General features: G+C 45.6%; 1 protein-coding gene across 1 annotated transcript in view; it reads left to right on the top strand.

Moving 5' to 3' along the window:
* LOC139409822 (MOB kinase activator 3B) overlaps positions 1 to 6,326 on the top strand; it is a 38,826-nt gene extending 32,500 nt beyond the window's left edge. Inside the window, exon 3 of the mRNA XM_071155207.1 lies at positions 6,088 to 6,326. Coding sequence (XP_071011308.1) covers positions 6,088 to 6,117 — 30 coding nt within the window. The 3' untranslated portion in view covers positions 6,118 to 6,326. The remainder of the gene's footprint in view (positions 1 to 6,087) is intronic.
* The last annotated feature ends 5,887 nt before the right edge of the window (positions 6,327 to 12,213 follow it).

Below are 12,213 nucleotides of genomic sequence, written 5' to 3'. Positions count from 1 at the left end.
AAACCCCTCTCTCCTGGTCTAATAAACCCCTCTCTCCTGGTCTAATAAACCCCTCTCTCCTGGTCTAATAAACCCCTCTCTCCTGGTCTAATAAACCCCACTCTCCTGGTCTACTAAACCCCACTCTCCTGGTCTACTAAACCCCTCTCTCCTGGTCTACTAAACCCCTCTCTCCTGGTCTACTAAACCCCTCTCTCCTGGTCTAATAAACCCCTCTCTCCTGGTCTAATAAACCCCTCTCTCCTGGTCTAATAAACCCCACTCTCCTGGTCTACTAAACCCCTCTCTCCTGGTCTCATAAACCCCACTCTCCTAGTCTACTAAACCCCACTCTCCTGGTATAATAAACCCCTCTCTCCTGGTCTAATAAACCCCACTCTCCTGGTCTACTAAACCCCTCTCTCCTAGTCTACTAAACCCCACTCTCCTGGTCTAATAAACCCCTCTCTCCTGGTCTAATAAACCCCACTCTCCTGGTCTACTAAACCCCACTCTCCTGGTCTAATAAACCCCTCTCTCCTGGTCTAATAAACCCCACTCTCCTGGTCTCATAAACCCCACTCTCCTGGTCTAATAAACCCCACTCTCCTGGTCTAATAAACCCCTCTCTCCTGGTCTAATAAACCCCTCTCACCTGGTCTAATAAACCCCTCTCTCCTGGTCTAATAAACCCCTCTCTCCTGGTGTCATAAACCCCACTCTCCTGGTCTCATAAACCCCACTCTCCTGGTCTAATAAACCCCACTCTCCTGGTCTACTAAACCCCACTCTCCTGGTCTACTAAACCCCTCTCTCCTGGTCTACTAAACCCCTCTCTCCTGGTCTAATAAACCCCTCTCTCCTGGTCTAATAAACCCCTCTCTCCTGGTCTAATAAACCCCTCTCTCCTGGTCTAATAAACCCCTCTCTCCTGGTCTAATAAACCCCACTCTCCTGGTCTACTAAACCCCACTCTCCTGGTCTACTAAACCCCTCTCTCCTGGTCTACTAAACCCCTCTCTCCTGGTCTACTAAACCCCTCTCTCCTGGTCTAATAAACCCCTCTCTCCTGGTCTAATAAACCCCTCTCTCCTGGTCTAATAAACCCCTCTCTCCTGGTCTACTAAACCCCTCTCTCCTGGTCTCATAAACCCCACTCTCCTAGTCTACTAAACCCCACTCTCCTGGTATAATAAACCCCTCTCTCCTGGTCTAATAAACCCCACTCTCCTGGTCTACTAAACCCCTCTCTCCTAGTCTACTAAACCCCACTCTCCTGGTCTAATAAACCCCTCTCTCCTGGTCTAATAAACCCCACTCTCCTGGTCTACTAAACCCCACTCTCCTGGTCTAATAAACCCCTCTCTCCTGGTCTAATAAACCCCACTCTCCTGGTCTCATAAACCCCACTCTCCTGGTCTAATAAACCCCACTCTCCTGGTCTAATAAACCCCTCTCTCCTGGTCTAATAAACCCCACTCTCCTGGTCTAATAAACCCCACTCTCCTGGTCTAATAAACCCCACTCTCCTGGTCTACTAAACCCCACTCTCCTGGTCTAATAAACCCCTCTCTCCTGGTCTACTAAACCCCTCTCTCCTGGTCTAATAAACCCCACTCTCATGGTCTACTAAACCACACTCTCCTGGTCTACTAAACCCCTCTCTCCTGGTCTACTAAACCCCTCTCTCCTGGTCTACTAAACCCCTCTCTCCTGGTCTAATAAACCCCTCTCTCCTGGTCTAATAAACCCCTCTCTCCTGGTCTACTAAACCCCTCTCTCCTGGTCTACTAAACCCCTCTCTCCTGGTCTCATAAAACCCACTCTCCTGGTCTAATAAACCCCACTCTCCTGGTCTACTAAACCCCACTCTCCTGGTCTACTAAACCCCTCTCTCCTGGTCTACTAAACCCCTCTCTCCTGGTCTAATAAACCCCTCTCTCCTGGTCTAATAAACCCCTCTCTCCTGGTCTAATAAACCCCACTCTCCTGATCTACTAAACCCCACTCTCCTCGTCTACTAAACCCCTCTCTCCTGGTCTACTAATCCCCTCTCTCCTGGTCTACTAAACCCCTCTCTCCTGGTCCAATAAACCCCTCTCTCCTGGTCTAATAAACCCCTCTCTCCTGGGCTAATAAACCCCACTCTCCTGGTCTACTAAACCCCTCTCTCCTGGTCTCATAAACCCCACTCTCCTAGTCTACTAAACCCCACTCTCCTGGTCTAATAAACCCCACTCTCCTGGTCTAATAAACCCCACTCTCCTGGTCTCATAAACCCCACTCTCCTGGTCTAATAAACCCCACTCTCCTGGTCTAATAAACCCCTCTCTCCTGGTCTAATAAACTCCACTCTCCTGGTCTAATAAACCCCACTCTCCTGGTCTAATAAACCCCACTCTCCTGGTCTACTAAACCCCACTCTCATGGTCTACTAAACCCCACTCTCCTGGTCTACTAAACCCCTCTCTCCTGGTCTCATAAACCCCACTCTCCTGGTCTAATAAACCCCACTCTCCTGGTCTACTAAACCCCACTCTCCTGGTCTAATAAACCCCTCTCTCCTGGTCTACTAAACCCCTCTCTCCTGGTCTAATAAACCCCTCTCTCCTGGTCTAATAAACCCCTCTCTCCTGGTCTACTAAACCCCTCTCTCCTGGTCTCATAAACCCCACTCTCCTGGTCTAATAAACCCCACTCTCCTGGTCTACTAAACCCCACTCTCCTGGTCTACTAAACCCCTCTCTCCTGGTCTACTAAACCCCTCTCTCCTGGTCTAATAAACCCCTCTCTCCTGGTCTAATAAACCCCTCTCTCCTGGTCTAATAAACCCCACTCTCCTGGTCTAATAAACCCCACTCTCCTGGTCTACTAAACCCCACTCTCCTGGTCTACTAAACCCCTCTCTCCTGGTCTACTAAACCCCTCTCTCCTGGTCTACTAAACCCCACTCTCCTGGTCTAATAAACCCCTCTCTCCTGGTCTACTAAACCCCTCTCTCCTGGTCTACTAAACCCCTCTCTCCTGGTCTACTAAACCCCACTCTCCTGGTCTACTAAACCCCTCTCTCCTGGTCTACTAAACCCCTCTTTCCTGGTCTACTAAACCCCACTCTCCTGGTCTAATAAATCATACCCTACCTCTTCTTTTGCGTTCTTGCTTTTTCCTCATTTCAGAATGAAAACGCCTTCGGTGATCATGAATAATGACTAAAGGAGCTGTTATTTGCACACAGAGAGAGACGTTATTCTCAGTCCTGCCGCCTAAAACTCCTATAAAACAGGCTTACAAGTGAGTTCCTGTAAACAGAACACAAGCAGACAATGAACACTGGATAAGAGGGGCGGGGGGGGGGGGGGGGGGGGGGGGGGGGGCGAGAAAATAAAAATAATTTAACAAAACCTAGCTAAAAAGCAAATAGACAATGGCTTCTTTCTCTTGACTATCATAAGAGATCCCCATGACCAAGGCAGGAGATTGCCAACACCCACGCAGATATGAAACAGCCCAGAGAGAGAGAGAGAGAAGCCTGTGGAAGTCTGGAAGGAATCCGAGGCTGAGCTGATCAGTTCAAGCAACATTGTGCTAATATAGTTTTTTCCTTGCTTGATTAAAATAGCTGTTTGTTTCTTTTGGTTTGTTTGTTTTAAAGCAATATGGAACTCGAAAATACACTTGCCTGGTCAGTTGTCCTTTACCAAACATTATTCAGTGCATAATTATATTCAATTATTTCCATTTACCTGTCCCCTGTCCTGTATGTGAATCATTCTCATTTGGTCTCATGGTGGCTCAGGAGAGAGGTGAACGAGAGGAGGTGGGGAGAATTATTTTGTTAATAGGCAACAGAGCATGTAATGTACACACAGGAGAGAAAATAGGTTGGGTATGGGGAGGAGAGAGAGAGAAGAGGTAGGGTATGAGGAGGAGAGAGAGAGAAGAGGTAGGGTATGAGGAGGAGAGAGAGAGAAGAGAGAAGAGGTAGGGTATGAGGAGGAGAGAGAGAGAAGAGGTAGGGTATGAGGAGGAGAGAGAAGAGGTAAGGTATGAGGAGGAGAGAGAGAAGAGGTGGGGTATGAGGAGGAGAGAGAGAGAAAAGGTAGGGTATGAGGAGGGGAGAGAGAGAGAAGAGGTAAGGTATGAGGAGGAGAGAGAGAGAGAAGAGGTAAGGTATGAGGAGGAGAGAGAGAGAAGAGGTAAGGTATGAGGAGGAGAGAGAGAAGAGGTAGGGTATGAGGAGGAGAGAGAGAAGAGGTAAGGTATGAGGAGGGGAGAGAGAGAGAAGAGGTAAGGTATGAGGAGGAGAGAGAGAGAAGAGGTAAGGTATGAGGAGGAGAGAGAGAGAGAAGAGGTAAGGTATGAGGAGGAGAGAGAGAAGAGGTAGGGTATGAGGAGGGGAGAGAGAGAGAAGAGGTAAGGTATGAGGAGGGGAGAGAGAGAGAAGAGGTAAGGTATGAGGAGGAGAGAGAGAGAGAAGAGGTAAGGTATGAGGAGGAGAGAGAGAGAAGAGGTAGGGTATGAGGAGGAGAGAGAGAGAGAAGAGGTAAGGTATGAGGAGGGGAGAGAGAGAGAAGAGGTAAAGTATGAGGAGGAGAGAGAGAAGAGGTAGGGTATGAGGAGGAGAGAGAGAAGAGGTAGGGTATGAGGAGGAGAGAGAGAGAAGAGGTAAGGTATGAGGAGGAGAGAGAGAGAGAGAAGAGGTAAGGTATGAGGAGGAGAGAGAGAGAGAGAAGAGGTAAGGTATGAGGAGGAGAGAGAGAAGAGGTAGGGTATGAGGAGGAGAGAGAGAGAAAAGGTAGGGTATGAGGAGGGGAGAGAGAGAAGAGGTAAGGTATGAGGAGGGGAGAGAGAGAGAAGAGGTAAGGTATGAGGAGGAGAGAGAGAGAGAAGAGGTAAGGTATGAGGAGCAGAGAGAGAAGAGGTAGGGTATGAGGAGGAGAGAGAGAGAAAAGGTAGGGTATGAGGAGGGGAGAGAGAGAGAGAGAAGAGGTAAGGTATGAGGAGGAGAGAGAGAAGAGGTAGGGTATGAGGAGGAGAGAGAGAGAGAGAAGAGTTAGGGTATGAGGAGGAGAGAGAGAGAAGAGGTAGGGTATGAGGAGGAGAGAGAAATAGAGGTAGGGTATGAGGAGGAGAGAGAAATAGAGGTAGGGTATGAGGAGGAGAGAGAGAAGAGGTAGGGTATGAGGAAGAGAGAGGGAAGAGGTAGGGTATGAGGAGGAGAGAGAGAAGAGGTAGGGTATGAGGAGGAGAGAGAGAAGAGGTAGGGTATGAGGAGGAGAGAGAAGAGGTAGGGTATGAGGAGGAGAGAGAGAAGAGGTAGGGTATGAGGAAGAGAGAGAGAAGAGGTAGGGTATGAGGAAGAGAGAGAGAAGAGGTAGGGTATGAGGAAGAGAGAGAAGAGTTAGGGTATGAGGAGGAGAGAAAGAGAAGAGGTAGGGTATGAAGAGGAGAGAGAGAGAAGAGGTATGGTATGAGGAGGAGAGAGAGAGAAGAGGTAGGGTATGAGGAGGAGAGAGAGAAGAGGTAGGGTATGAGGAGGAGAGAGAAAGAAGAGGTAGGGTATGAGGAGGAGAGAGAGAAGAGGTAGGGTATGAGGAGAAGAGAGAGAGAAGAGGTAGGGTATGAGGAGGAGAGAGAGAAGAGGTAGGGTATGAGGAGGAGAGAGAGAGAAGAGGTAGGGTATGAGGAGGAGAGAGAGAAGAGGTAGGGTATGAGGAGGAGAGAGAAAGAAGAGGTAGGGTATGAGGAGGAGAGAGAGAAGAGGTAAGGTATGAGGAGGAGAGAGAGACGAGGTAGGGTATGAGGAGGATGGAGAGAGAGTGTAAATGAGGTAAGATAAGGGAGGTAAAGGCAATAAATAGCCCGTAGTGGCAAAGTAATTACAGTATAGCAATTAAACACTGGAGTGATAGATGTGAAGAAGATGAATGTGTGTGTCGGTAGGTTGACCTTGTGTCTAACAGGATGTGTCAACATGTTGACCTTGTGTCTAACAGGATGTGTCAACATGTTGACCTTGTGTCTAACAGGATGTGTCAACATGTTGACCTTGTGTCTAACAGGATGTGTTAACATCGTGTAACTGTGTGTTTCTTTTCTCTCGTCCAGAAAGAGATGACTTCTGGGATGTGTCACTGAGGAGTGGCAGAACCACTGGAGCAGCTGAGGGACTGTCTGGGACGCCCTGCTGGCTCGGCAGGAGGTTACCATGGAGATACGGAGGGGTACACAGTTGACTCTGAAGCTTGATGACATCATCAGTGTGATTCAACTAGCTCGATGTCATCACTGTCATTCTGATAGCAAGAGAAGAACCTGCTACCTGCAGATATACCTGACTGACTGGCTGGCTGACTGGCTGGCTGGCTGGCTGGCTGGCTGGCTGGCTGGCTGGCTGGCTGGCTGGCTATATGGATGAATGAATGGATGGATGGATGGATGGATGAATGAATGAATGAATGAACAAACAAACAAATGAATGGATGAATGAATGGATGATGTATAGATGGCTGGATGGATGATGGATAGATGGCTGGATGGATGATGATAGATGCTGGATGGATGATGGATGATGGATAGATGACTGGATGGATGGATGGATGGATAGATGGCTGGATGGATGATGGATGGATAGATGGCTGGATGGATGATGGATGGATGGATGATGGATGGATAATGGATAGATGGCTGGATGGATGATGGATAGATGGCTGGATGGATGATGATAGATGCTGGATGGATGATGGATGATGGATAGATGACTGGATGGATGGATGGATGGATAGATGGCTGGATGGATGATGGATGGATGGATGATGGATGGATAATGGATAGATGGCTGGATGGATGATGGATAGATGGCTGGATGGATGATGGATGGATGGATGATGGATAGATGGCTGGATGGATGATGGATAGATGGCTGGATATCACCACGTTATTGAGGAGGACCTCCCTCTGTATCACCACGTCACTGAGGAGGACCTCCCTCTCTATCACCACATCACTGAGGAGGACCTCCCTCTATATCACCACGTCACTGAGGAGGAGCTGAGTAACTAACTTTTACATGAGTTGATTGCGTAGTAGTGGTACATCTAAATGGGACCCTATTCCCTATATTGTACACTACTTTAGACCAGAGCCCTATGGCACCCTATTCCCTATATTGTACACTACTTTAGACCAGAGCCCTATGGGTTCTGAAGTTTCAAAGTAGTGCACTATATAGGGAATGGGATTACATTTGAGACGCAACGCTATGACTACTAGGACCACCTGACTGGCTGCTGGTAGAATCTACACACAGGTTTGATCTCCTTTCTCCACTATGGGGCACTCTACAGTAGGACTAAAGCTTTGTCGAATGCTGCACATGGTTAATACATGGATGAGGTTTTAATACACGGATGAGGTTTTAATACACTGATGAGGTTTTAATACACTGATGAGGTTTTAATACACTGATGAGGTTTTAATACACTGATGAGGTTTTAATACACGGATGAGGTTTTAATACACGGATGAGGTTTTAATACACTGAGGTTTTAATACACTGATGAGGTTTTAATACACGGATGAGGTTTTAATACACGGATGAGGTTTTAATACACTGAGGTTTTAATACACTGATGAGGTTTTAATACACGGATGAGGTTTTAATACACTGAGGTTTTAATACACTGATGAGGTTTTAATACACGGATGAGGTTTTAATACACGGATGAGGTTTTAATACACGGATGAGGTTTTAATTCACTGATGAGGTTTTAATACACTGATGAGGTTTTAATACACTGAGGTTTTAATACACGGATGAGGTTTTAATTCACTGATGAGGTTTTAATACACTGAGGTTTTAATACACGGATGAGGTTTTAATACACTGATGAGGTTTTAATACACGGATGAGGTTTTAATACACTGAGGTTTTAATACACGGATGAGGTTTTAATACACGGATGAGGTATTTGATGTGGACGGATACAGATGTTTACTCGGTGTTGGTTACAGTTTGTCTATTTCCTCTCCAGCGATGATTTTTGTTGTTTCATTATGTCTCGGAAACCTGCTTTTACTGGTACTTTTCAAGTGAACAGAGAACATCTTGTGATGATTTTTAAGTTTTCGTGTTTGTTATAACGGTCTTTAGCGTGGAGACGGCCAAATCATTCAGTTGATTTCCTTAATGTAGTCTTATGTTTTGTGAGTTTAACCTTGCAGACATGACAAGTGTCATCGTGTGTTTGGCTGGGAGCCGTCATGATTCAGCTGCCGTTCATGTGGTTGAATCTGTGATTGCTTAGTTCATAGTTTATAACAATGACATTTATTTGTTGAATCACGTTGAGTTAATTTGATGTTTCATCTGGGTATGTTTTTATGATTCAAAAGCATATGGACAGCGGTGTTTCTTCCACATTTTTGTTAAATAAATACTTTTGTTAAACTTTATTTAATTTTTTGTTAAACTTAAATACTGTGACTTGACTTCAGGTACCCAGAATGATCAATAACTTCAGGTACCCAGAATGATCAATAACTTCAGGTACCCAGAATGATCAATAACTTCAGGTACCCAGAATGATCAATAACCTCAGGTACCCAGAATGATCAATAACTTCAGGTACCCAGAATGATCAATAACTTCAGGTACCCAGAATGATCAATAACAGCAGTACAAATGGAATAACCAACTGTAGCTTTGGTAGTTTCACAGATCCTTTAAAAGTGCTGTTAGCATTGACTTACTCTTCAAGTAAGATGTACATCAATCATCGATCATGTTTTTTCAATCACTTCACCGTGAGGACTTCTTTCTATTTAAATCTGAACCTGTAGTGCTGACATCTTTGTCCTGGGGAATATGGTAGTCCTGTGTGAGACCTTAACAACACTGACCATCCAGTCTGTCAATACAATCATCACAGTCTGTAGCCTAACGTGTAAAAGTCCCAGCCTCGGTCTTACACAGTAGCTGAATGTTTATTCTGTTTTTACTAAAAAAAAAAAACACTTGACACATATATTTACTGTTCTGTTTTTTTTAAATGCTGTTTTGACTGTTCATGATTCCATGTCAACATTACTACACCAGAAACAATAAAGTGTTTTTTTGATTCCTTTCTCAGACTCTTCCTGTCATTTCATTTGGGGGGGGTAGTTTCACATCCTACTGTTGTTGTGTACATCTGTTGTTGAGAGAAACGCGGAGCTTCAATCTCTTCGTCTGATTAACTCATCTCTAATGTCTCCCATTTATGAAATGGATGGTTGTAAAAAATAAAAATTTAAATGTAAAAAATGTTTTGTAAAAGGCAGGAGACTGTTTGTCATGGCAACAGCAAGTATTCTAAGTCATTCCAAGTCTCTTTGAGGATAAATGAGAGAACTTTAGAGGCGAAAGGAAAAAGAACCCTGGACACACTCTCCCTAGCTCTACAACTTCCTGTATACCAACTATGGTATAACTGAATACAGGATTGGGCTCTTAAGTCTGCTCCGATCACATGACCGAAGTATTGTATCTCCTTACTTCCCAAAGGGGCACTTTGTCTTTGTTCAGCTTGTAGTCCTGACTCTTTGATGGTCTGTAGCACTTTGCTCAGATTCCTGTTGTGTTTTTCCCTTGTTTGCTGCACCATAGACCAGTATGTCATCCGTCCTCTCAGGAGCTCATCTCTCTGTGAAAGATCTCTGGCGCACTGGTTATTCCAAAAAGGAAGGAGCTTGAAGCAGAATCTCCCCACAGGGACCACAGAATCTCCTCACGGGGACTACAGAATCTCCCCACAGGGACTACAGAATCTCCCCACAGGGACTACAGAATCTCCCCACAGGGACTACAGAATCTCCCCACAGGGACTACAGAATCTCCCCACAGGGACTACAGAATCTCCTCACGGGGACTACAGAATCTCCCCACGGGGACTACAGAATCTCCCCACAGGGACTACAGAATCTCCCCACAGGGACTACAGAATCTCCCCACAGGGACTACAGAATCTCCCCACAGGGACTACAGAATCTCCCCACAGGGACTACAGAATCTCCTCCCAGGGACTACAGAATCTCCCCACAGGGACCACAGAATCTCCTCAAAAGGAATTCTGCGTGGCGAAGTCAGAGAATAGGGGACTTCCTCGGACCTAAACTCAATCTTGACCGGTTCACAGTTCAGTAGGCCTATCTCGCCGAACACATCTGTTCTGAGGACCAAAGCCGTCTTTCATGCAACGGTTCTGCTAAGTATGTTATTAACGTATGGTCCTCGAATCACAAAGATCCAGAATTTATACATTTCTCCTTTTCTTTCACTCGTGGTTAGGTAGCCTAGTAGATTGTAGTCCCTGCGCAGACAAGGTAAAAAATGTGTTGTTCTGCCCCTGAACAAGGCAGTTAACCCACTGTTCCTAGGCCGTCATTGTAAATAAGAATTTGTTCTTAACTGACTTGCCTCGTAAAATAAAAAAAATCCCCATACAATCAATCCTGCCACCTGGGCTGTGAACAGCAGTTTCAATGTTAGCCAGCAGGGGGCGCTGTGGCAAGCTCTGGTAAGTGCTCTGAGGCATCACTGGGAGCTCAACATGCCACTGATCTTCAGAATCATACTGCTTGGCAACTGATCCTAACAGAATACCCTTTGCATTTCATCTTCCACTTCTTTGACCCATTTTATACTTCCTGCATTTTTTTGTTGCTTCCTGGACAATGGCTGCGGTTACAACTTGAGCAATTTTCCTGTTTTGACTGACTGACTGTTTCTTTTCTGAAACTGTTTGTTCTGGCTGCCTGCAGTCTGCTTAAGAATGTTTGAAGTGATGCTGTGGTTTGAGTCTCACCTCTTCAATGTAGTTGTCAGCTCCCGCGCGCTGCTGCTTTCTCTGCTCTGACTGGCTTGCTTCTCCATGGTCAAGTCTAGCTGTAGCTTTAGTGAAACAACGCTGTCCATAATGTCCATCACAAATCCTGTCCCTTATTTGTTTGTGTTTTTGCAGTTCCAAACTCGCAGTGTTCAGCTTGTGTAGCCGGTGCTATACTACACCGCTGTAACTCTGCGTTGTGTGTGGTTGATAGAGACCATAAACGTGGACTTTGGAGATCAGGTAGTTTTAATCAAGCAGAACTGACTCTCTGCATCTTGCATCTGCATCCAAAAGGAAATAAAACATTTGTAGAGCACATCTGTTCTGAGAATCGTCGCCTCTTTCTACAACAGATGCACAATAGGAGGGACTGGGATCATTCGAGGAGCTAGCCATCGTTCACACATACAATAGCCTGCTAATACCTTAGCTAGCTATTAACCACATGTTGAATTCAGAATATTGATATCGTCCTAAAAAGTACAATTACAAGTGCATCTTAACAATACCATCCATTTATGAGTAACCTCTAAATATACATCATTATTCATGAACAAAACATTGTGTGTATGACTTTGTACTTAAAAGAATCAAACTTTTCTGAAGACAGAAAAAGCGTGCCTACCTCTCTCAGTGCATCAAAATGATTTGAGCACGAGCACGCCGGGCAAAACGTAAGTACACACTCCCCTTCTCCCAGGATGCAGGCATGCATAACAAATCAACACAACATATTGATATATGAACCTGGTGAAATTCACATAGTACTTCAACAACTGTTACATTCACCCCTCCTGAATTTCACCAACCTTGTAAAACAACAAAATAACCTACCAAGCTCAAGGCTTAATTCTGAATTCAGCTCAAAGCTACCCATAGGGTTCAGGGCAAGCGAAAGTTGGTCAGGCCTTCAACTGCCCCTAGATGCATAGTGCCTCTTACACTATATCTACATTCTTAGCCTTAAAAAAAAATCCTGTACTAAATCATCTCTGTACTATGTTAAACTTACACCTTCTGGTGGGTTGACTCTATTAGTCTCTTTACTGGTTTAACTACCCTCCCCGCCCTTGTGCGACCTGCCACTGGGCTAGGGGCCATAGTAACTAACGGTGGCTCTGGCCTTAGATCATTGATCAGAGGTGAGTTTGAAGGAATCAGCTCCAGAATCTCAGAGGTGCTTCCCCGGTCATTTTCCTCAAGAAAACAAGGTTCTTCTGGGTCTGACTTTCCATCCGATGTCCAGAGTTCGGAGTAATCGCTTGAATCCTCCGCCAGCCAGGATGCACTTTCCTCCCCAGAGTCCTCCATGTCTTCCCTGTCCAGTCCATCGCCGGAGTGGGTGGCCTCTCCTGCATCTACATTG

The sequence above is a fragment of the Oncorhynchus clarkii genome, chromosome 5 (genome assembly GCF_045791955.1).
Source record: "Oncorhynchus clarkii lewisi isolate Uvic-CL-2024 chromosome 5, UVic_Ocla_1.0, whole genome shotgun sequence".
Taxonomy (NCBI): Eukaryota; Metazoa; Chordata; class Actinopteri; order Salmoniformes; family Salmonidae; genus Oncorhynchus; species Oncorhynchus clarkii.
This window is presented reverse-complemented; position numbering and strand designations above follow the sequence as displayed.